This window comes from Oxyura jamaicensis, chromosome 6, assembly GCF_011077185.1.
Source record: "Oxyura jamaicensis isolate SHBP4307 breed ruddy duck chromosome 6, BPBGC_Ojam_1.0, whole genome shotgun sequence".
NCBI lineage: Eukaryota > Metazoa > Chordata > Aves > Anseriformes > Anatidae > Oxyura > Oxyura jamaicensis.
This window is the reverse complement of record NC_048898.1, coordinates 17,395,718-17,420,016: the sequence shown is the minus strand read 5'-3', so window position 1 is coordinate 17,420,016 and position 24,299 is coordinate 17,395,718. Positions and strand designations below refer to the sequence as shown.

The 24,299-nt window shown below is 40.2% G+C and overlaps 1 protein-coding gene across 3 annotated transcripts in view; it reads left to right on the top strand.

Moving 5' to 3' along the window:
* MARCHF8 (membrane associated ring-CH-type finger 8) overlaps nucleotides 1-24,299 on the top strand; it is a 94,697-nt gene that overhangs the window by 31,137 nt on the left and 39,261 nt on the right. The window contains exon 1 of one of the 3 annotated variants that reach the window (XM_035330493.1): nucleotides 11,028-11,248. The exons of the other annotated variants lie outside the window; for them this stretch is intronic. Within the exon in view, the coding sequence (XP_035186384.1) occupies nucleotides 11,219-11,248 (30 nt within the window). The 5' untranslated portion in view covers nucleotides 11,028-11,218. Of the gene's footprint in view, nucleotides 1-11,027; nucleotides 11,249-24,299 lie in introns of those variants that run through there. 3 annotated transcript variants of the gene reach the window in all.

The following is a 24,299-nucleotide window of genomic DNA, read 5'->3' as shown; positions in this document are numbered from 1 at the left end:
GAGTGCCACGCAGCCTCAAGGCTAGCTCAGGAGGGAGGTGATCTAAAGTCGCAAGGCCAGTCCAGGAGGCATTTCAGCAACAGAAGTAGCAGGCTTGATCATAAGGGGAAGTGAGAAGGCAGGATGAACATTAGAAACACCTCTGCATACCTGAGATCACGGCTCCTGGGGATGCTGATCCCCGTGAGCGTGGTTAAAGCTGACCTGATTCATGAGGCGGGTGAGGAAACGAGTCTGGGAAGGAGAGGTTGTGTGCAGTAGAAAGATGTACACTCAATGGCAGGCAGGCGTGGATGTTTTTTCCTTGACTTTCTGTTAGTCATGGAAATCTTTTTGCAACGAAGTAATTGACCTTTCAGCTGGTGGAGCTTTATACAAGCTATTATATTAATAGCTAAGTTTCTGTAGAGCTGGCAAATGTGGACGTTAAGAGCTTGCCCCATGTTATACCACAAATCTGTGTAGAAGCTTTTTTTTTTTTTTTTTGAACAACAGTTTTCTGAGCCAATGTGTAAGTCTTTCATAGAATCACAGAATGGGTTGGGCTGGAAGGGACCTTAAAGGCCATCTGGTTCCAACCCCTTGCCATGGGCAGGGACACCTCCCACCAGGCCAGGCTGCTCCAAGCCCCATCCAGCCTGACCTTGAGCACTAGGCCTTAGTTTCTTCTGTACTTACTTACTAGGAAAATAAGAAGTGACTTAAATGAATGACATGCCATGCTGTCCCTTTTTATTTTCATGCTATTTCAGGATAGCTTTTCAGCCAGTATCAGGACTCCTTTCAGAGGTGGCCACCAACTTTGGTCTGTTGTGGAGTATCTCCCATGCTAGACTTGTGCTTCCCTGTGGGGAGATGTTGACCTCTCTTAAACAGATATAAAGATGCTTGCCAGAAACCAGAGCCAGATACATATCTCAAGTTATCTTCTAGTATTTGAGGAGTGGCTGTATAGAATAAAAAGTTGTAATTTCCACAGTTCACTGCTGTCTTTACAGGGCAGATGTAAGCAGGCATGTCTGTAAGTCCTCTGAGGCCCCATGGGAATGTTGATACCAGATTTGACTATAGAGCCAATGGAAATTATCAGTCTGCAATATTTTGTTTAGCTTTTCTTTCTTCTTCCTAAATTATAGCTTAAATCCCATGACCTCATTGTTCAGAATTAGGGATTGGCACTGAGTTCTTAAAGGAAATACAAGATCATCCTTTTCCTAGGAACTGGAGACAGGAACCCCCCCCAAAAAAGTCAATTGATTATTATTATTATTTTTCCCTTTAAAGTGCTCAAGGGAACAGCCTTTTAACATAGATGGATAGCTTTTCCTGAATGGAAAGTTTCAGAGCAGGAAACTTACTAGTCGGTTCTGACTGGATGCACAAAAAACACATCAGTTGTGAAGTTTTTTACTGGCAATTGTCTGCCTGCCTATTCCTGATAACTATTCCCAACTAGTAGATGCCAGAGGAATAGGTTTCTGGATTGATCAGTTTGAAAAATCACTACATTTTTCCTCAGCAAGTAGCTACATTGATGGTTTTTGTTTTCAGTTTTTATGCACAACAGTGGAAACTTTTGTTTGACTCCAGAGAATAGGAAACATGGGGGCTTCCCCCCCTCCCAGTTTCCAGTCCTCTTTAGCTATGTTTACTGTAATGTAGATGGCAGAAAGCACATTATTTGAGCAAAGATTGCGAGGCAGGCTTGTAGTCAACCAAGTGAAACATTCACTAATTTTTACATTTTAATTTCTATGAGCTGATGAATATAATAGCAGTTAAATAGATCTATAACACATGAAATCCTGTGCAACTTCCCTTTTGGCTGTAGACAACCGTCGGGTACTGTAGAGCCACTGGAGTTACTGAAACATCCACAGGCAGAAATGTTGAAGTGACCCCCTAAATAGGATGCTCTGTTTTGAGATACCAAAGTTAGGATACTTGGGAAAAGAGAAGCACAGCTACTGAGTGCCTGTAAGCCTTAAACCAAAGCTGTTTTAAGTTAAGCACTTAAAAGGGGAGTGTTAAGGTACATCACAGAAACCCTTGCAAATTAGAGCCACTGGGTATTTCCAGTGTTACGTTGTGCTTAAACTAATACAAGGTACCCCCTCCCATTACCATAGGGAATAGAACAGAACTGGTTCTCTTCTGTGATTAATATGAAAACCTTGTTTATTGGGCTTACAGTATGTCAAGTCACCAAGTAAAAAATCTTTATCATCATACAATAATAACTCTGGCTTACATGGAAGAGAGAAAGGCATGCTGGAATACACATTTTTATTTTAAAATCTATTTTAAGTGATTTTTTTTATGATGTAAAGCAGAACATAAAATAAAAATATATTTCTAAAATAAAAATTTATTTATGTCCTTCTAGGCATTGGTAATAAAGGACTGGTTGTCCTCAGAACTGAAGTCTGCAGCACAAAGGCAGGACCTTCCACCACTAAACCCTTTCCCATTAGTCAGGTTGAGAATGCCTTGGTTTATTTTAATGACTTCTTTGATGTTTTTGATGTTGAAGGCCAGCAGGGGTGGTCACATCTGACTTGCAATGACCTCTGTTACAGCGCTAACCAGATGCAATGTACATTAAGACCATAACTCTTGGTAAGAAGATGCTCTTTAGCCAAGCCTCCAGCCTTGAGTTGAAGACAAAGGGGTAGATCTTCCAGTTTGGTTGGTAGTTTGTTTCCATGCCAGCCACCATCACAGTTTACAGATATCATACCTGACTTGTATTTTCTATGTTTTTCTGTTTTTAATTCTGAGTTTATCTGGCTTTAGCTCCCAGTAGCTAGTTGTTGGTGCCTTTTTCTCCATTAACTGAAACAGGCTTTAAATTGTGCTCTTGGACCTATTGGTTGTTGCAAATAAGTTAGGTCATCCTCTTTTTAGAGAAACTTACAGATACAGTTCTTAAATCTCTCCTAGTAGGGTGTTTCATGCAGCTTTGAAAATGCTTGGGGGCAGGAAAAGAAATCCTTTATTTGAAATCCTTTATTTGAAAGAAAAGATTGGGATGCTGGAGTTGCATATGCAAGAGTCTCAACTACAAGGCAAGCCACGTTTCTTTGCTGTTAGTGTTTTGCTGTTGCTGCTGCTCTCAGTTCTCCAGCACCTTACTTTGGCAGTGCTGTATTTCAGATGGAAAACTGATGCTTCCTTGCTCTAACACATCGGAGAACACATTGTTCTGGTCCTTAAACTCAATTCTGGTTCTCATCTCCAGTTCTTACCTCACTGCAATTTCCTAAGTCCTTCACTGTACAGGTGCTTTATAGGTTAAAGCCTGTGTAACTGCAGTTGCAGTTTGGTGTCACTGACTTGCTGAAAGTAAAACACAGTATGAGTTCTTTTCATCCCTCCCCAAATCAATTTCAGTTGCTCAGTGTCTCTGAAGTGGCAGTCAGACTCATCATTTTTACCATCCTGTGAAGGTTTTTGTCACCTGTTAATGTAGCTGGCAGTGACTTTTCCACATTTTTTATTAATTTCCACACAATTATTGAAAATATTGACTGATGCCTGGCTTCACAACGATCTTGTGGAACCAGTAGGAGCATCTTTATTTGATTGTATGTTAACAAGGCCAACTTCAGGTTTGCCAGGAGCCACCTCTTAACCATTTAGCATGTTTTCTGTTAGTATTGCTTTTAATTTTTAGATGGAAAATCACATAATGTAAAGCAGTTGTAAACTTCTACTTGGTGAAGTTACCTGCCTTCAAAAAAAAAACACAGATTTAAAGAAAAGTGGGGATCATTTGGTAATATTTCTCCTCACCTTCCTCCTTTTGACGTCAGCTATGCCTGTGAATAGCGAGTGTCCCTTTCTGTCACTCGGATGCAGAATGACATCTTATGCTAACTCAGAGCTTTGCTGTCTTGTGCCCTTTACAAAGGGTTATCGGGTACTGCAGAAGGCTACTAGGAAATCAAGTCAAAGTCTCTCACAAAATCCTGATCTGCACTGAACAGTTTTAATGAATACAAATCCAGGCAGACTTACAGGTAAGTTAAGAGTTTCATAAATACCTTGGACAGAATTGCTCCTCTTCTTAAGGAGATATTTTTTCTCTTGAACACAGCACATCAAATCCTCATTGTTTTTATTAATCTGCGGTGGAAAATACTTCTAATAACATATGGCTTCTTACAGCTCTTGTCAAATGGGATCTTGTTAGTTCATGCTGGTAATTGGAGAAGGCACTGTTCTATTCCTATCTGCTAATATTTGCATATTTCTAGGGATAGCAACTAGTTAATGCAAAGACAGCAAAAAAAACAATCCTGTGCTGTGCACTGGGCAGCATCTGACCTTAGACTGTGCTGTAACTTGATGAGTGTGATGGAGAGGGAACACTCTACCGTTGCAGGCGTAGTAAAGGTGGGAGTCGCGGTGGGCTAAAGTATGCTACCCGGGAAATGTTAATAGGAGATGATAGGCTGGCCAAAAAAAACCAAAACAAAACAACAACAACAAAAACAGATGGGGAGAGCACATTTCCATCAAGACAGCCCTCCCTTCCTTAAAGTGTCCACAGAGTTTCCATGGGAAATTAGTACATGTCCTTCGTGGCTCGGCTGTGTTGTCCCACTCCAGGTTTCGGCTCCCACTCTTTCGTGTCCATGCCCTGCTGTTTTTTTTTTTTTTTTTAACCCTTTATCTATAAAGCTATCTATAAACCTCTTTCCTTCTGAATGCAGATACAGCAAAGATCATGAATCAGTGCTGTTTCTCCTGGGTTTATGAACATTTTTACAGCCCTCTCTGTGTCAGGATTGGTATCAGCTGTTTATTGGCAGAAGGCATTCCTTGTTGTAGTCCTCAGTTCTGCCCCTGAACTGCCACCAGTCCTCCTGCTGTCCCCACCCTCCTGCCAGAGCTGTATTTAGGTCTCCAGGATTACTCAGGCATTCAGGATGCCAGGGAAGCTTTCCTCATATGTGTCTCCAAGTTACAGCATGACTGTAACTCTTGCTTGCGTTTGCATGGTGTAACCCTGAGTTCACTGAGACCCTGAGGCTACCATGACATTAAGCGCTTAAATAAATAAAATAAAAATGTAGCGAAGCCACTGGAAGCGTGTCCTGCTGTGAGGTGAGTAGAACTGGTGAGAGTGAAATGCCCAGGCAAGTTGTCTGGCATTGCAAGATGAGGACCAAACCATGGCCCCAGCACCCTCTGGGAGCAGCACAGATGCATTCAGCTGCTGGGGAAGGGGCTTAAAGCATGCTGTGCCATCATCAAAGCGCGCAGTGCTTTTGCTTGGCTCTGGTCTGATCTGTTTTGGATCACTGACTAATGTGGAGAGAGCACAAGTATGTAATGAAAGTGCTAGGCATTCTCTCCAGATCCAAATATTTGCTTTCAGGAGCTCCAGTATCTGGGTCTGAGTGTTTTGGCAACTTTGTTGGTTTCAGTGTGACCTTTGCAACATAAGCCCATCTGTAAAAACAGCAAGAAGATAGCTATCCATTAGGAAAAGCCCTTAAAGACTTCCCTTTGACCTCTCCCTAACTCTAGTGCTACAGCTGCTCCTTTAAAGGAATTACTTTAAAAGTGCTGTTCCCCAAGCCCTAACCCAGCCAAACCCAGATGTGTTTTCTCTGCCTGCCTCTGAAATGCACTCTTACTGTTCAGCCTCTTCCAGCAAAAGTCTTGCCGTGGCCTTTTTACTGGTGTCCACCACCGGTGAGTCGGCTGCAGGCTCTGGTGCCCCTACAAAGCCCACCAGGGTGGTGTGGGGTAACCAAATGGGACACAAAAAGTCGATCACTGAAGGGCCTGAACACTCGCTTCCATCTTGCTGCCTGTAGTAAAGCTGGCTGAGGCACGCACAAGTCTCTGTGGATTACAGGGTGAAGGAAAGCAGACAAGACCAACTGATTTCACGGCCCTGCTATTTTTCAGTTCAGTTATTAAGACAAATAATTGAAGTCTGAAGTTCTGGTTTATAACCAGAAATTTTGGAGGTGTTTAATGCAGAGCCTTAACCCCCGAGTCTGTTGCATCTTCTCTGTTAAAATCTTGTGCAGCATTTAGGTGGGTTTCAGCTGTTGCTAGGTTTGAATCTGATTTCTTTCCTTTTTTTTTTTTTTTTTTTTTTTTTTTTTTGAAGAAGTTCTGAGGAAGCTCTTGCAGTTCCTCTTTATAATAAAGTTCTGGTTTTTACTTTTTCCTTAGATTTCTCAAATGTTTGTGAAAGTGTCTTAACTAGTTCCTGCATGTGTAGTTATGTTGGGCAGAACTTGTGTGCCATCTGCTATTCTGAACCCAGCACTGTTTTCGGAGGCCAAAAAGCAGAACAAGGAGCCAAAACTGTAGATGTGAGGGGAAATAAAACCATTCAGGAAGCTCAATATGCCCTTTAGTTGTTTGGCCTTTTCATTTCATGTTCAATCACCCGATTTTCTCTAGTGTGAAGTGCTTTTTGTGTTTTCTTTTTTTTTTTTTTTTCCTTCAATTTTTTAACGCTTTTTGGGGAAAAAAATCTGCAGATTATATTGTTGTATCCCACTCTTGTTTGGTAGGTGCATTAGTGACACCCACAGCCCTTGGAAAGCACCATTATATTGCTCTGCAGAAGTGTAATTTTATTGTGGCAGTGACGAAGCACTTGAGCTGTGCACAGGCAGCAGCCAAAAGTTAGCTCCTACCGTCAGGTGCAGCTATCTTTCTGCCTGCTGCATGGAAGTGTGGGGTTTTATGTGGTGTTTGTTAATGCTCAGTAGAGAGTTTGAACACTGGTGCTCATTTCATTAAAAATAGATAGAACCCCCTCACTTTTTAACACTGTGAAACACACACAGGCTGGGGGAAACATCTGCTGGATCAAAGTGTGTTAGCTCCTCCAGTGACTGCTGCAGCTCCCTCCTGCCTTGTTTGTTTGGAAATGGTCTCAGGTAGCATGGGCCCTGCGCGGCCTGCAGCGCCACACGAAGCAGGGGAGCGGGGCGGCCTTGCACAAGCATGGTCATGCAAAATGCAAGTTCACAGATGAGAAACACTGATATTTAGCATCCCCTTATCTCCTCTTTCCTTCCTTACCCTTGTGCCATCCAAATCTGTTCTTCCTTCCCTCTACCCCTCCCCGTTGGGTTTGGATGTGGGTAACATCACATCCATCAGCTGTAAGCCCCTCTCCCACTGCACTGGGGTAGTTCCAGATGCTTGTGGGCGACCCCTGCCCTGCCCTGCAAGGCTGTGCAAAGTCTCACGTAAAAATATACTGAGCTAAAGCTGCAAGGTATGTTGCCCCTGGATCATGACTATCCTCTCCTAACCTGGGGCCGGGAAGGACCAAAAATGTTCGTCTTACTGAGGATGTATCTGCTGCAGAGAAATGACTGGCCTTGTTGTCATTATTCTACTGATCAGGTGATAACTTTTTGTACTGCAGGCTTCAGTTCACAGTACTTTTATTTTTTTTTTCTTATTTCCTCACCACCACCTAAACATCAAAGAAGTTCTGATTGGCAGCTTGGAAATTTGCGTAAGGTCTGAAAAGGAGATTTATAGGAAACGAGCAGATGGTCTACGAGAGAATTTCCCCAGGAGGCTGCAGTTATTTAAAAATGGGAGAAACTAAATAGACTGTACAAAATTTGACTGTAAAATTAACTGGCCAGCCAGTAGCTAAGTACTTAACCAAAACGATTCAACTTGGCCCCTAGCATAAGCATTTAATGAAGTGATGTGTCTCTGAGCCGACACTGCACACGTTATTTCAAGTTTCACCTACTAAGCGCGCGTGAATGAAGGATGACTGTGCTCTGCACAGCTCTTGTTGGGGTGAGGCCTCTCCTGCATCTCCTCACGGTGGCAACATCAGTGTTCAAGCATGCAGGAGAATGCTACGAAGTGCTCCTCAGTTTAAATGAAATGTAAAACTGCTCAACTGAACCCACTTACTTTTTAAACTGCCCTTTCTAAGCTCATGAACATAAGAATGAATATACTGGTTAAGTTCCAATTTGAAGCCTAGTAATACCTGATTGAAATAAATTATTTTGGGGACACAACTCAAGAATATATGAACCCTAACTAGTCACAAATCACAAGTCACTTGAAAAATCCAGGACCTCCTTTCATTTCAGAGTTGCTTGCCATGTGGCCTTAGACTGTCAGTGTTCATGTTTCCCGTATTTTTTTATCCACCCCTTCCCCCCCCCCCAGGTGCTGTCGTACATGGGTAACGTATAGGAATTGGGGAATTTGTGTATGGGTGCATGTTCTTAAATGGAAGATGAAATTTTTAGTTAAATGATGGAGTCAGGAAAAAAAAATATGTTTATTATTCTTTAAAAAGTTAGGAAAATTATATATTTTTTTAATTTAAATCTCTATGATAAAATACCCTTTCTAGCAGGGAGATAGGGTAGAATTCTCTCGTGCTACATTTTAAATTGAAATATCCAATTGAGAGAACTGTCTGGAATAATAAACACCATTTAATTATTCTTATGTTCATCTCGCTGTGTTCTGGTTTGTCTCTCCCAGAACCGTACTCCTAGCAGCCAGTGCCGTGGGAGCAGCCCTGTGGGCCACGTGCAGACAGCTCTGGGATAGTCCTTTGGCATAACGCTGGTGCACTGGGTGATTAAACTGCGTTTCTTTTCCAGCTTGCCATGTTTGCACAATTCTTGTAATGGTAGTAAGATACCAATTAAGTTTGGAAACTGACCTTCATAACCTTTGACCTAACCTCCTGGAGTACTTAGAGGAAGAGGGCAAATATCCAAGGGATTATGTGGAAAAAAAAAAAAAAAAAAAAGGCAAATTCTTAACTAAGCCTGGATGATGTATACTTCCCTCCATACAAAGCCTGACAACTGTATGTTTATGACAGATTTTTTTCCCTCCCCTCTAGTAATCCCATTAGCCCCAGTAAGTCAGAGCCTCTGAAAAACAATCTCAGAGCTCAACTCTAATTTCCCTGTTGTAAGCACAGATATTAAAGAAAACATGTAGCGAGTGAAATCATGACAGTGCAGATGTCCAGGCTTAGCCAAAGCAGAAATTTTTTTTGCAAAGTTCTTGTTAGCACTGGTGCTGCGAGGACCAGATCCAGGTATTGCTCTGCATGCACACAGGAGTCTGCAAGGCTGGCCCTGAGTGGGAGGAGGTTTCTGTTGTTTAACTGAAATGTGGTATGAAAATAGATGGGTTTTGAACCCTGCCATTTGATAGAGCAGTCTTGCAGTTTGTGTTTACTACTTGCTGAAATATATGAGATCAAGCCAGATATATAGAAACAAACATAACATATCCGGTTTCAAAACTAGGAAGCGTATTGCGCTCAGAATGATTAATTTCAGTTGTTTAATGTTTGTTTGTAGTGCAGGCTCTGAGAATGCCATATGATTGTGTTTTCCCTAGCAAGGTGTATTCTTTTTGGCTTCCTTTGTAAAAACAGATCTCTCTATAAAGTACTTTTCCTGTACATGTCATATTCAGCACAATTGCTTACCTGGTAGGACATAAGGTACAGGTCTGGACTCATGCACAGACACTGCCTTCTGACTTGGGCAGCCACGCTAATTCTTTGGAAGCTTCTTGGTTCCCTTTTTTAAAATAGTGACGGAGGACCTGGAGGAGACAGTTATGGCCCCAGTTTTTAAGTGTTTAAAACCTTAGCCTCCTTGAGGTTTATCTGTAGAATTTTGATAAGTATTTTCATAACCTTTATTATGGATGTGGTAATTTTTTACATGGGTTTGATTTTGCATTTGAATTCTCCTTTTTAAAAAGGGGGGAGGGAGAAAGAGAGAATTAAAGGGAAAAATCCTGACCTCACCATTAGAGGAGGTGAAAGAAGAGTCCCTCTAAAGTGAATAACCAGTCACAACAGAGCACTAGGTGACTCTTGAATGTGTTGAATATCATTTTCTCTTTGGGCCTTCTCAGTTGTCTTCAACTTTGGTCTCTTTCTGCCTAACTTGTACCTGGGGCACTGAGAGAAAGCAAGGACTGCCTTGAGTTTCAGTATGACCTGAGAGATGTCTGTGACCTGTGAGTTACGTCCCAAATGAAGAGCCATGGTGCAGGGGTTAGGAAGTTGCAGGTACTCTCTGCTGTAAATAATGCATTAAAGCTGCATTTCCTTTACAGGAAGCTAAACATTTGTGAGAGCCTTGACAATTGTGTTTGGATGGCGCTGTCGTTTGGATTGCAGCAGGTAACTGATAAACAGATGCCAGATAACTTGTGTATTGAACAGAAATCAAAACACAACAGTTCTGAGAAATAGTACGGAATCTGCAAGTGGCATTTATTGATATTTGCCACTTGCAGTAACTGCACTCGTGAATAAAGTACTTGCAAATTAGTCCTGCATTTGTTCACTCTTTGGAAGGATGTCTGAAAGAAAGTGATTTTTGTAGTCAGTTTGCAAAGTTGTAGTAGATAGTGGAATTTATTGCTCAGGAGTAGAACCATGTGAATTTATACCCCATATTCTTCCACCCACTAAATTCCCCTAATCTCTCTTCTCTGTAAACAGTCAATTGAACTCGCCAGCTAGAGCAAGTATTTATTTTCCACCTTCTTTTTGTTGTATTGTTTTCTGACTTGTCCCGCTCTTTCTGTCCTCACTGTTCATCTTTATATGTTTTCTCTTATTCCCTTAGGAATAAGCAAAAAAAATAATGTCAAAGGAACTGACTGAACTTGCTGGTATTGTACAGTCCAGAGACATGGCCTTGTGCTTATCATTCTTTCTTTCACTTCTACCTGCATGGACTTGTAATATTTAAAAAGAAAAAAAAAAATCACTAGATTTATTGGTTTCACTAAGTAAAGGAAAGAAACTGGAGCTGGGAGGGGCATCCTCCTTGCTCTTTGAACACAGGGAAAACAGCTATGCTTCATAGCACAAAAATTGTTAGGGATTGCTTTTGGGAAGGGGGAAGAGGTGGTCATCAGCCGCAGCAAGGAATGGAGAGTGTTCATGGGAGCACTCATGCATTATTCATCACAAGCTCCTTTCACTTGATCAGCTGGAGGATGTAGTTAGTCTAGTTTGAGCTCCACTAGTATTATATTTAGGGGGCTTAAACAAGCCCGGGCAAGTACAGTACCAACTCTTTCTCTTCATCTGCAGGCAAATGTAGGGCAGCCAACAGCTTTGCTTACACAGCTCCATCTCTTTAGTCTGCCTAACAGGAGTCATGCAATCAGGGGAAGCTACACTGAGGATGCACACATGCATTCGTGCTGGAAAATGAAGCTTCAGGTAGGCGAATGCTGTGTCAGCAGAGTATTGTGGCTTGCAGTTTGTTGCAGGGATGCTGTTAAACCTTGCGTAATAAATATGTATGTTAGGCAGCCGGTTGAGAGGCTGCTGTAGAGGCTCCTCATTAGAGTGCTATGTGAGCGATCCCTTATAGTGTGGTACTTTGTTCAGTCCTAATTGTGAAGCTGCATTTTGTTGTTGTTGTTGTTATTAAGCACCTTTCTTTCATGCACACTAACATTCTTCTGAAGGTGCTGGTTATTAAAAGTAGAGAGGTAGCTTTCAGGGTTTTGCTGTTTTTTTGTTTGTTTGTTTTCTGTTGCTGTTTATTATTATTATTATTATTATTTTAATTTTCTTTTAAACTGGCTTTTTAATTGTACTGGTATTAGCACATTTTTTGGGGGGGGGGTTGAGGTAACCATAAGAGGTTCTGCTAAAACACAGCTGGGTGTGATAAGCCTTAAGCTTCAATTGTGTCCTTTCAGAGTGTGTGCATTTGAATGGCTGCAGTATTTACTGCTTTTTTTTTTTTTTTTTTTAATTTTCTTGAATAAAGATGCTCGGAGATTTGGGCTTGCGTTCTCGAAAGCTGGTCTATATTTTCTAACGATATCAGTTCTAAAGGAAGTCTGTATTCCTTCTCCGTACATGCTTTGTGTATTTAGATCATCATGGCTCAAGCAACACCACTAGTTCAGTTTAGACAAAGAGGGGGATTTTGCAAAACCTTATGGAACAATAACAAAGGGTCTTTGTTCGGTTCTGTGAGCATTATTTGCTCTGTAACATGTGGGTTTGTGCAAGTGTGAGAAAGCGAAGAATGCAAACGTGTAATGTCATTCGGCAAGAATGTTCAAATGTTTTTTGTTTTGTGTGTCTTAAGTATGGATGCTGCTTCTGGCTGCTAACTGCACAGATGCATGTGTTTGTGTCCTGCCTGCCTTCCCTGTTTGGGGTGGGGGGGGAGGTGGTTTGCTTTGCGGAGGGGCTTTTCATGGTTTTTGTTGTTCATGTTTTGGTTTTTGTTTTGTTTTTTGAGAGACAGAGAGAGAGAGAGGGGTGGGCTGCTGAAAACTCCGAACTTGAGAGTGCAAAGATTGAGTCCTTGCTGGACAACTAGGGTGAAATGGTGTGCTGTGCTGTGCAGACAAGTTGCTTTCTTTTAAAAATGGTAGCTTTAAGTCTGGTTCAGTGTTTAGTAAATAAGCATTACTAGTGGAAGCAGAAATTGTCAGCTTTAAGTGAAATCCCCCAGGAGGAGATTAATGATCACATGTTTTTGATGAAGCTTAAATGTACACTGCCTGGCAGCATGTTTTCTTTCAAGATTACTTGATCACCTAAATAGAACTTGTATGTACACAAGAGCATGATATTTAGTGATTTTTCTGTTTTCCTTTTGCTAGCAAGTAGGAGTGACTGTATTTTTCCACGCACTTGTCACCTGTGGTTTTGTGGGGTGGGGCACATCAGTACTTCTGGGAGACCTAAATAACTTGAAATCTTTACTTTTCAAAAACTTTCAGCTCCTTTGCACTTAGTATGTTAAAGTTCCTTAAATTATATGCTGTACATACAGTGAGAATTGATCCATCACTTGAATTATGCAGATGTTTCAATATTTTTGTAAGGTAAGGAGAGGATGGTCTAATCATCTCTTGAAAATAGACTGTAACAACTTCCAATGTGTAAGGTCCACATTTCATGGAAACTCACTACCAGGATTATTTCTCTGATTTCCTGAGACTTAGGAGGTTCCAGGAATTCAATTACGTGAGTGAAGTCAGTGGAATGAAGAGGTAGAGTTGAGGTTTTGTTATTTAAACCTTAAGGTTTTGTTTTTATGTTACTAGCATATTTTCCTGCTGCACTACTTGGTTAAACCTGTAGTCTAGAGCCCTGTTGTCTGCCATCAGGGGATAGAGAAGGAAGTTATTTCTGTACTTTCATATTTAATGCACTGGGCTGATGTGTTGATAGTTTCTAAAAACATCTCTGTGTTATTCTTTTTCAACTATCAATGTTCAGGTTTTGCATATTTTTTATTTTTTTAATAATCAGGTACTAATATAATACTGTCACTTTAGAACAAAACGGCAGTTACAGCCTTACTGGTACAGAGAGGACTCAAGCATGCTCATCTCTGGTGTAAACCAGTTTGGGCCCGGACAGGAGGATCATCTTTGATGTGCCATCTGAAGGTGCTCAGGCTTATGCCTGTGCTGCAGAAATTTCTCAGAATCCCTGTGCAGCTGAGGCATAAGGAACCTGGATGGACTATGACACTGCAGATCATAAAATCTCACTCCTGAGGAGAGTAGGTTGCTTTATTTAGGTGCTTGCAATTTTCTAATTGACTCAATAATAATAATAAGGAATTGATCCGTGTCTGGATCAAAATAGCTGCAAAAGTTCACAAAGATTTGCTCCATTATCAAAGATCGAGGAAAATATTCAGACTAAGCAAGAGTTCTGCCGGCATTACTTACAATCCAGGAGGGTGAGAGCTTGCACTGAACAAAAAAGTTAACTAATGAATAAGGGGGAAAAAGGGTATCACTCCAGTTTTCACTAATTCTTTCATGGATCATGGTGAAGAGTTGGAATCAAACCAGAAAGGGAAACACGATTCTCTGTATTGAGACTGAGGTGAGGAGGAAACCTTAAGATTTTACTGGATAAAACTCCTTATCAGTTTTATCTCCAATCTCAGCATGTCTCTGTAATGGAATATAATGATTCCTAATGCTACAGTAAGAAATACAGTGAAAATATACAAAATTTGGCAGCAGCAAGAAACAACACAAACTAAAATGAAAAGTATGCATATGTTGGTATTAAAGTAGTGAATGTAAGAGGTGTTATTAACTAGTTCTGTCGTACAAGGGCAACATCTTATTGTAACAACATCTAAATGAAACATTTGCAGCTATGATGTCCTTGGGAAAAGAGGGAAAAATAGATAAGGCCAAGTGTGGAGTGGCCTCTTTGTTGGACCTATCAAGCAGTGGAGAAACTTTGTTTTTATATTTCTCAGCTGACAAGGAACCTTAAAGGTTGATGAACAGATGTACATTTGTTGTCAATTCATTGTTTTTTAATTTTAAAATACATGAAGAATAAGCTTAGATTGAAAATCAGATTTTCAGCAGTGCAAAATGAAACAACTTCTTCCCTCTGAAGTGCTGGAGCTGCTCCTCAGTGGGGCTGCAGAGGGGAGGCTCCTTTGCACAGGGTTAGTAAGAGTAGGGACAGAGGCTGTTTGTCCCAAAGAACACTTCCCCAGACCTATGTCTCGTTGTCCTAAATGCTTACTACAACCACAGGATGTGCTGATACCATGAAAACAGAGCAGTAAGGAATGAAACCATGTTGTCAATCCTTTTCCTCCTTTGCAACCCTGAAACCGTTGGAGATTTGTTAGGAACTGTGAATCTGTGTTTCTTGTTTGTGAACGACATGAGTGTGTGCCTCTGGTTCAGAGTAGCAGATTTTGTCCTAAGGCCAAAGGGTGTTGTGGACTGGCCATCCCCATGACCGCTAGGAAAATAAATCATACTCAACCCAGACCAGCTCTCCGTTGTTACTGGTGCAGTGGATTTAGCCTAAGACATCAGTAGAAGGATGCTGATGTCTTAATATGGTTACTGTTGTGGGGAGGACTGGTTTCAATAACAGCAAAATTTTACTCAGTGTTCTCAGGAAGAATTGATATCAGCTGAGGGAAAGGTGGGTACGGGGCATGACAGTGATGGGACTAGAGGTCCTGGGTGGAGAAGATTTTTATAGTAAATACACCACTTGATTGTGATCTAATGGTAGTATACAGTGGTAGAAGAACTTGGTGAACAGTAGAGCAAGATGTCAGTGATGGCCACAGCAGGATGGGAATGACTGCAATGTGGGCAGAAATACAGAGGTTACAGTAGGATACTGACCATGTGTAAGGTGTGGTGAGGCAACCACGTGCACCTCTGTGGACTGACTGCAAGTCAGGCAGGTCAGGGCTTGGCTGCTGATGCAAGCAAACTCCAGTCCAAAAGCTGTGGAAGCATATCAGTGCAGAGCTTTGTCTAACCACGTAGTCTCTCAGAGCAAGCCCTGGGCACAGTGCACAGTGATACGCTATCTTGGCCGCACAGCTCTGGTTTGGTCTGACGTATTTGTGCATTCCTATTAAAGTAAGGAGAATTGAGAGGTTGGATTTAAAGTAGCGTTTTGATGCTCTACAAGGTTTTGTATACGATAAAAGGTAATGTGGCATTGCAGTTGTGCTTTGGAGCTCCCCAGTCTTGCATTTGCCTCTCAGTGAAGTTTAGAGACTAATCTTGTGGTGAGGTGACTGTATACCAGCACAGCATCCAAGCTTAAAGCTAACGGGAAGACATGGCAACACGGTTAGCAAATGTTGGTGTAGGGATGTTTACGACCTTGGGTTTAGATCCAAAATCATGAAGACATATAGGCCAGTTGGAGCTGCAAACCTCTCTAAGTTGGACTACCTCCATGACGAACTTTGGGAGCTTTGGCCATTGTGCCTTTCCTGTGTTTCTGGAGGAGTTTGTGTGAAGCTAGTGAACGCTGGCTTGAAAGGCACTGAGAAAATGGAGGTCAGGAAGGAACTGACAGCAGCTATTGCAGTTTGGGATTTGGGGAATCCATTTTTGTTTTATGTTCCTGCAGTGGAGAGCACAATCCTCTTTACATTGTCCCATGGTATTTTTATGTACGGAGGTCCCTGCACCACATGTATCTAAGTCACTGCTGGTGGAATTTATTTTCCTGCTTGCTTCCTGTTATGCATTGTTGGTTTTGTTTTTTCTCCTAAGGTCCTAAATTCCATTGCTGGACAGATTTGTCTCCCATATGGGAGTAGAGAATAGAGTTCTCTTGAATCCTGCAGGACTAAATGCATATCTCATGAATGATTGTTATTCCAGAGAACCAATGCAAAGAACAAAATTGTCCCTTATGTTCACAATATCAGGAATCCTGAAGTTGTCAACAAAGTTGAAATCACAGATAGAATTGAGAACGTAACTGCTGTACCAGGTTGGACCAAAGCACTTCTGTCAGTATGCAAAGTAGGTGCTTGGGGACTAGAATAAAAACAGGCATATAATTATGTAATATGTCTAAAAGTAGTTATCAAGCATATGCTTTTCCCCTGAAAGTTCTCCCAGCCTCCACTGATTTATAGCTCAAGGACTTTTCTGTATTCATATTTAAAAGTTCTAACTAGATTCCTCTTCCGCTAATCTCTCCAACAGGTTTTTGAACCCAAATAAAATGTTGAGCATCCACAGCCACATGGGCCAAAGGGTCCCACCATCAAATACGAATTGTGCAAAAAATTGTCTCTTTTGTTCTGAATAGGTCATTTCATTGGCTGCCTCCTTGGTTCTTTTATGGGAGAAAAGTGTGGTTATTTCCTAGTTGTTTTCTCCATGACTGTCATGATTCTCTGTGTGCTCTATCGCGTACAGCCTCTCAGTTACCACTTTTCTATGTTGAAGAGCCCCAGTCTCTCTAGTCATTTCTTCAGTGGAAAACATTCACACAGACATTTAGTCACCCCATTACCCATTTTGTATCCTTTTCAGTCTTACTAACTCTTGTTTGATTTCTGTGGGATTAGAATGGCACGTGGTATTTAAGGTGATATTTCTGAAGAACGTGGGGATTCCCTGCTTTATTTTCCATCCTTTCCTTAATAATTACAAATACTTGTGGAGTTTGTTTTGTTTTGTTTTGTTTGGTGTTAATTTGTCCACTACTAAGCACTCAGCTGAAGTTTCTGTTAAATTTCTTCTAGAACCTGAAGATCGTATTCCTAAATTCCTGGACTCTATCCTTGGATATGTAAAATTCAAATTGTCACTTTGCATTTATCCATCCTGCATTTCATCTGCTATTTTACCAACCGGTAAAATTGTTTTTTTTTCTGCACCTTGTCTTTGTTAAAGACAGGAAGCTCTACAGGAAGACAACTTTGCCATCTCAGTATCTTGCTTTTCAGACTGTTTTGTATTGAGTAGCATGGCCCCTGACATGGATACCTCTGATACTCTACTTGGTGACTCCCTTCTGCTGTGAAAACTTTGTTTTCTTTATTTGTAGTAAAACAACAACAACCACAACCACCAACACCTCTCCTTTTACTTTAATCCATTATTTGCCACGCAAAAGCCTTTCTTTTTGCCTGTGGTAGAATAGAAAACACAGAACTAGGTGACCGACGTTACCTAGATTACAGAAAGAATTTGACAACCCAAAATATCTTGAAGTCTGTGTTTATTGAAGAGCTTTCAAAGGTAGGGGGGAAGTTATTTCCCAAACTAATTTGTGAAATAACTTTCATTTACAAAAGCCGTAAAGTATAAGAATTATTCACTACATTGCTGGTGATTTGTTCACTGATCTTGTGCAGTATAGACATTGGCCTTCCTCCTCTGTGTTTTCCTCAGTACCTCTTGGTACCTTTGCTAGAAACTAGTATGGCATTAATTGCCATTACAACTCTTAAAGCATTATACAACGCTTAAAGCATTTTACAACTCTTAAAAGCATTTTTTGGTACTGTGGTGTGATATTAGCACTGAAGATCACTCATATGTCTTGTTTTACTAGGTATTGTAGATATGTAGGTAAAGACCACCTTTGTTCTCAAAACTTTCAATCTAAAAAAGTGAGTCCACAGGGCAAGAGAAGAAACTTTTGCTTGCTCCATTTTACATCTAAGGAGCTAAATTATAAATTGAAATGGCTTGCCCAAGGAGCATACAAAAACAGTGATGAAACCATGAACTGAAAGTGCATCTCCCAACTCAAAAATCAGCAATATGTCTGTGACTGCTTCTTTCACAGAAACTTCAGACTGTTTTCAGTTGGGCCATTTCCTTCTGAGGCCTAAACTATCTTTCAGCAGAGGAGATGCTAGGAGTACCTGGAAATGGAGGGAAAGGCTTATCTCTGGGTTTTTGTTCTTCTGTTAAAAGCTTTCTGTTAAATGGTCATAATGTGATTACTGTAATTCTCAAAGCTTTGGTACAGACAGTATGTTGATTTCTGAGTGGCATCAGTGGATTTTAACTGCACCTGGTAAAGGCAGCCTGGTGATTCCAATTAGTGTAAATTGTCGTCTCTTCTTGATGATTACTCAGCTGTACTGCCTTCTGGCAACACTTTTTTTTCAAGAGTTAGATGTGTCCCCCTGGTTTGAAAGAAGGGTGTCTAGCAGTATCCTTTTTTAAAGATACTAGAGCTTTTGTGATACATATGGTGTGCAGAGTTGTCTTTCTCTCTCGTATGTATCATGACCATAAGTTTTGTAACTACCAAGCCAGATCTTTTGTGCTTGTTAATAATGCTTTGAGGGCCATATTGAATCTTTCTTTCTGAGATGTATCAAAGGGACTACAAAGGTTTTAGAAGAGTAGAAATCCTATCAACTACAATAGAAATCCGTCAGCCCCAGTGGGGAAACCCTACTTGACAATGTTAGAAGAGCATTTGGAGAAGAAGAAAGATAGTCAAAACTATTCAGTTGAAGCTACAGAACAGGCCTACACTATGCAAAGTTACTATAGTGTTGATTTGCTGAGAAAAACAAGGCCAGGGAAGAAAAAAAACAACTTATTTCTTGTCTTTAACAATCATAAATCTGAAAGGAAAAGAAAATTTCAGATTATGTTATTCTTGCCTCCACCTTTCCTTTTTGATGTCTTTTTGTGTCTTGTTCTTCTTCCCTTTCATGTCTTTTCTTGATGTGTTTTTGACATCAGCATTTAATTTTTGTTAAACATCACTTCTTCTGGATATGTTGTTTTCACTTATGGACTCTTTTCACTTGTTCCTAAAGCTACACACTTCTTTCCTATAGTTGCATTTGCTAAAAATATTCTTTTGTAATGTTTCTTAGAATCCATGTATTTCTTAGTTAGCAACATCCCTTTCTCATCTGTCTGCTATATATGGATGAAGGACAAAGATCATAATTAGGGGCTTTTCTGCTTCTGCTTTATTACCTTGATTACAAGCTCACCAGATAACTAATGATGCTAGATAAATATGCTTGGTGAATTACAGGTGAGTGGAAACCTTACATGCCTTAAACACGGATGATCAAGAACAGCCAAGCCATCAACGTCTTGCCAGTGTTCTTAGAAACCAGGATTTAATGAGTCAGATGAGCTGAAGCAGCAGTCTAAAGAGATTTGTTCTGAAGTTCCTCTACTGCCCTTAGGAGCAAAACCAGTGAGATTCATATCACCTTTTACTCTCATTTTAGTCATCTAGTTTCATGCAAGACTGGTTCTACAATGGGTTTGAAGGAACTTCACTTGTCTCCCAGTATGGCTTCATGGTGCTTTTTTTGTGAGGATACCTGTGAGGAAATCAGAAGGGTCCAGCTCAAGCCTTTTGTCATACAGCTGGACATGCATATCCCCAGATGTTGTTTCTTCCAAGTTTTCTTTTTTTGTTATTATCTGCAGACAGCAGAAGGGTGCTGTACAACTGGGCCTAAAGACATAGGATGCGCTCCAATGAGCTTACTGTCTCAGTGAAGGTGAGATAATGAAGAAGAGTTTTACAAGAGGGTAATTTGTCCATTTCTTCAGTTAAGCAGTTCAGGACTGAAAGACTACACAGGTTTGTTCATTTTTTTTTTTTTTTTCCTCTGTCTTATCCCTTATCTCTCTGTATTCCATTGTTGAGGGACTGCATTCAAAGGACATAATGACTTGAACCCATTGGCTGTGTAATAACCTTAAACAGACAGCCTTGCCTTTCTGAATGGCAGCCTTATTTGGAAAAAAATAATAATCCAGAATTTGAGTCCTAGAAAAGAATATGGTTTTTGGAACCAAAAACCATATGTATTCTTGCTTCTGAGATTCAACACTTAAAAGTATAGTCTAAACAGGGTTACTGAAATATTTATATATATATATATATATATATATATTTCAGGAGCATGGAAGAACCATACCTATGCATCTGTCTGGCATGTAACTGAAAGAAAGGCTGCAAAGCTAAAAGTACATTTTTTTTTAACCTTACTCAAATTCTTTTTTTTTTTTTTTTTCCATCAGATACTTAAAACTTGCATTTTTTCATGTATTTTGCAGTTACTAGGCAGTGTTGCAGACTTATTTTTATCGTGTATTTTGGTGTACTTGGCCTCCGTGATTGGGGATGTGCACACTCATACTTGTTTTTATGAGTTTAGAGCTAATCTCATCATTTTGAAACTTGAGTCATGTTTTGTATCAGAGGTTGACAACGTTGAATTATAGTTGTTTTAAAAAAAGTGGGGAACAGTTTAGCTTCTGAGTAATACATCCAGTAGTGCTTCAGTGGCACTTGGGTGGCTTGAATTGGCATATTACTAGACCAACCTTATTATAGGTCCTTGTCTGGACTGTGAAGTTGCCATAATCTTTCACTTTATTTTAGTGAATCTGAAGCTTGTCAGTGATAGATTTATAGTTCAAAAGAGAAGGCACTGAGGTAGCAGGGAATTGCTGGGAAGAGGAAGAAATGTCATTAAAATGTTCTTCCAGGGCCTGATTCCTGTACTTTCTGTTGGGCAGCTAGGTTGCTGTCAACATGGGGTTTTGCGTTTCTCTTGTTTGAGTGTTTTGTTTGTTTTCCCTCTGGATAATTTAATGTCAGCTTAACCTAGTGTAACAGGAAGCTATCTCAGAACCAACCAATTTAAGCTCCCTTATGTTGACCTTGATGGTTGGTTGGTCTTTGCATTGAGACGTTTTGTGGTTACTACACCCTGTTACTTCTTTCTCTTGATATTAAGTTAATAGTTTTTGTGTTTTTTAAATAGTTTTTGCCATTCCATCTGGTTTCTGTTAATAGCTAATTCTGTTGTTGTTTCTTGTCATCAGATTCTCTCTTGCTGTCTAATGGAAAATTAATGTTTTATGACTCATTGGGGTGCTTGTTTTATCCTGATTGCCATTCACTGGTTAGCATTATGACTTTGAAAGAACGATGCTCTTCCCCAAGGAAGCGTTTGTCTGTCTCAGAGGGGTCAGACTAGTTTGAAGAACCAGATGTAATTCCTTAGGCTATTTGAGGCACCGGCTCTGCTTTCAAATCCAGGCTGGGCCGTTGTGGTTAGGGTAATAATCCATGTGTTTTCTCTGTCTGCTTTGTCAATGAACTGATGTTTCTGCTAAATTTTTTTGTAATACTTTCTCCTCCCATAATTGTGGCCCTGCACGCCCTCTAGTCTCCATGATAGCACCGACTATGCATTGTTCTCCCTAAAAATATCCTTTGTTTGAAGTCAAGTTAATCTGACTTCTGTTGAATCCCCAGTTCCAAGGTTGTGGTCAGAGTCCAGAGAAGGAGTTGACTCTCTGATTGTCTGTCTTGTAGCCTCATGTAGGTATTACAGTTGGACAGAAGCTCTTTAATGCAGAAATGGTGAGCCTAACTGCAGTCATCATCCCTGAAATGACTTATTGAATGGAAAAGCTCGGAAGCTACTGGCTTTAATGGTGAAATAGTTTGCAACTGTCCGTGTTGATATTCATCAACTCTGAAGTGTGAAGTTTGGTGACATGCAATTGTTACCATACCCCATCATTGCTGTATAAGCATTGAGCAAAAGGGGGCTTGCCCCCATTTGACTAGCTGGTTCAGGCTGCCTGTGTATTTCAACTGGATGCATTTTTGTAATGAAAGTCTATCATTTTTTTTCTTATAGCTGTAAGGGTAAGAGAGCTAAAACCACCATTTGTACTTCTAAGGTTCACAATTTAGCACAATACCTGTACACAAATAGCTAATGAACTGTAGGAAAGAAAAAAAGAAGTCTGTTCATAAAGCTTATTTTGATTGAAGAACTAACACTGGTTGCACAGGACAGGGAGTTTCTTGTGGCTATAAGTTCCTGTTGCACCACGTTTTTTCCTGGCATACCTGCATTTATACAAAACAAATAGAACAAAGGCCAAATTCATATAACGGCATCGAAAAATCAAGCTAAGTACATGCAGTGATATTCTAACCCAAAAGCAGACCTATCTCTTCCTCTCCCTTTGTCCATCGTTCCCCAAAAGGCATTTTAAAGGCATTTCAAGTAACTTGCATACTCTGCAAACTCAGTATGGGAGAGTGGTGAAAGCTGGTATTGTTTTCCCAAAGTATTGAGAAGCAGCAGCTGTATGATGAATGATAATGTTCTCATTTCTGTAGCCCATTAATTTGAAAGTGGGCAAGGTACTACAGGGATAAGGACATTTCTTGGGTGGGAACAGCTGGAAAGGGAAATCCACATTGATCTTTATTAGATATTTTCCCGTATCCCACGAAGAATAGTATGAAGCATGCCCTTCAGTCTACTTTTTCTTGATGCTTCAATCCATTAATAGTTTCTGCAACTTGACTTTCATCAGAAGACCTACATTTCTCATCCTGAATTCAACAAAGAAATGTAAGAGTTACCTTGCCATTAAAAAAAGAGAGAGAGAAAGATTGTTTGTTTCTTTTCGTTTGTTTTACTACTCCTCAGTTGTATGGTAGGCTATATTGCTTATTGCTTGCTGTATCCTCCTTTCACCTTTTCCTCTTCTGTTTTTTATTTAAGAGATTTCACTTCTGCCACGCCATGCCATGTAGCAGCTGCTTTTGATTTGTGGAAGCCCAAGTGGAAACCTTCTCACATGTCTGACTGCAGGGAAGATGTTAACATACTTTTCACTGAGAGGAAAAGAAAGGTGAACACAGATTATTTGAAATGAAAACAGAACATCTGCAATATCAAGAAGTGTGAATTTAGCAAGGAGGAAATTGTGAGGTCATGAACAGCAGTGGGAAGAGAATTTAAGTACATTTATTGTAACACTAGCATTTTTGCAGGTTGTCTTCCATAAGAGAGGCTTCTTTACCATTTATAGGCATGAACTAGTTTTACTGTCAGCACTTCTCTGAGGTGAGGTCTAAATATTCTACGCCATTCTTTTCAAATGGCAAAACTGAGATTCAGGAAGGTTTGGTATCCAAGGTCATAAAGGTCTGACCACAGAAAGTGCATCCAAAGAAAGTGGTTCCAAAGGCTCTGGCTTCCTCAGTGGTCATCCTAACCCTTGCTCTTATTCTAGGATGCTGTCTGGGATGTGATCAAATGAGATCAACTGCCCTGTCACTGTAAATCAGCAGACATTTCAGAACTTCTCTTTTGAGATAGTTTCTTTGACTTATATTTTACTGTATCATTTGGGATTTGGCCTGGTTTAGAGCATTTTTTTTTCCCATAAAATGAAACAAAAACATAGCTTGTAAGTTTATATATGCAATATACATACAAACACATGCACCTGTGTGTATATACATACATATGTATTTATTTCAATGTATTTGACATTAAATACTCCTGGCTGCTTTTACTCATACCTAATACACCGGTGTCCATCCCTCTTAGTGTTTGTCGTCTGGGTGTTGTAGTCTCCTTTATATTTTCTTGTATTGGCTTGTAAGCTTTATGAAGCAATTGAACCTTTTGCCATGTTTTATAATGCCTAGCACCACAGAGTCCTGCTCTTGAATTCTGTTCGTTCTTGAAAGCATCAGTTGAATTTGGCACTGTTTTCTGATTTCTAAATTGCATCCAGATAGGGTGCTCAGACCTGCTAGGCCCTCTGGCGTTTGTAACTCTTGTTAGTGATTTTAACTCTGTATCATTCAGGGAGCAAAACTCCTGCTTCTGTATTTGTTAGAAAAGCATATTTAATTGGAAGCCAAATCTAATGCTTCACCTTTGAGGAGTGTTAGCTATCATAAAAATAAAATCCTCTTGGATTTAAAAATGATTACTGTCCTTTTTGCTAAATCTTACAGGAGTTCCCTTGTACCCAGGATTAGATCTTTTGAAGACAGCTACATTTCTGTCCATTAGTTTCTTGATATAGAAGCTGAACTCCTTTATATAGTATTCCTATACCCTTTTCTTGTGTGGAATTGAAAAGTATTTCCAATTTGTTTACCAGTGGTGACAGGAAATGACACAGAATAAACCAATGTA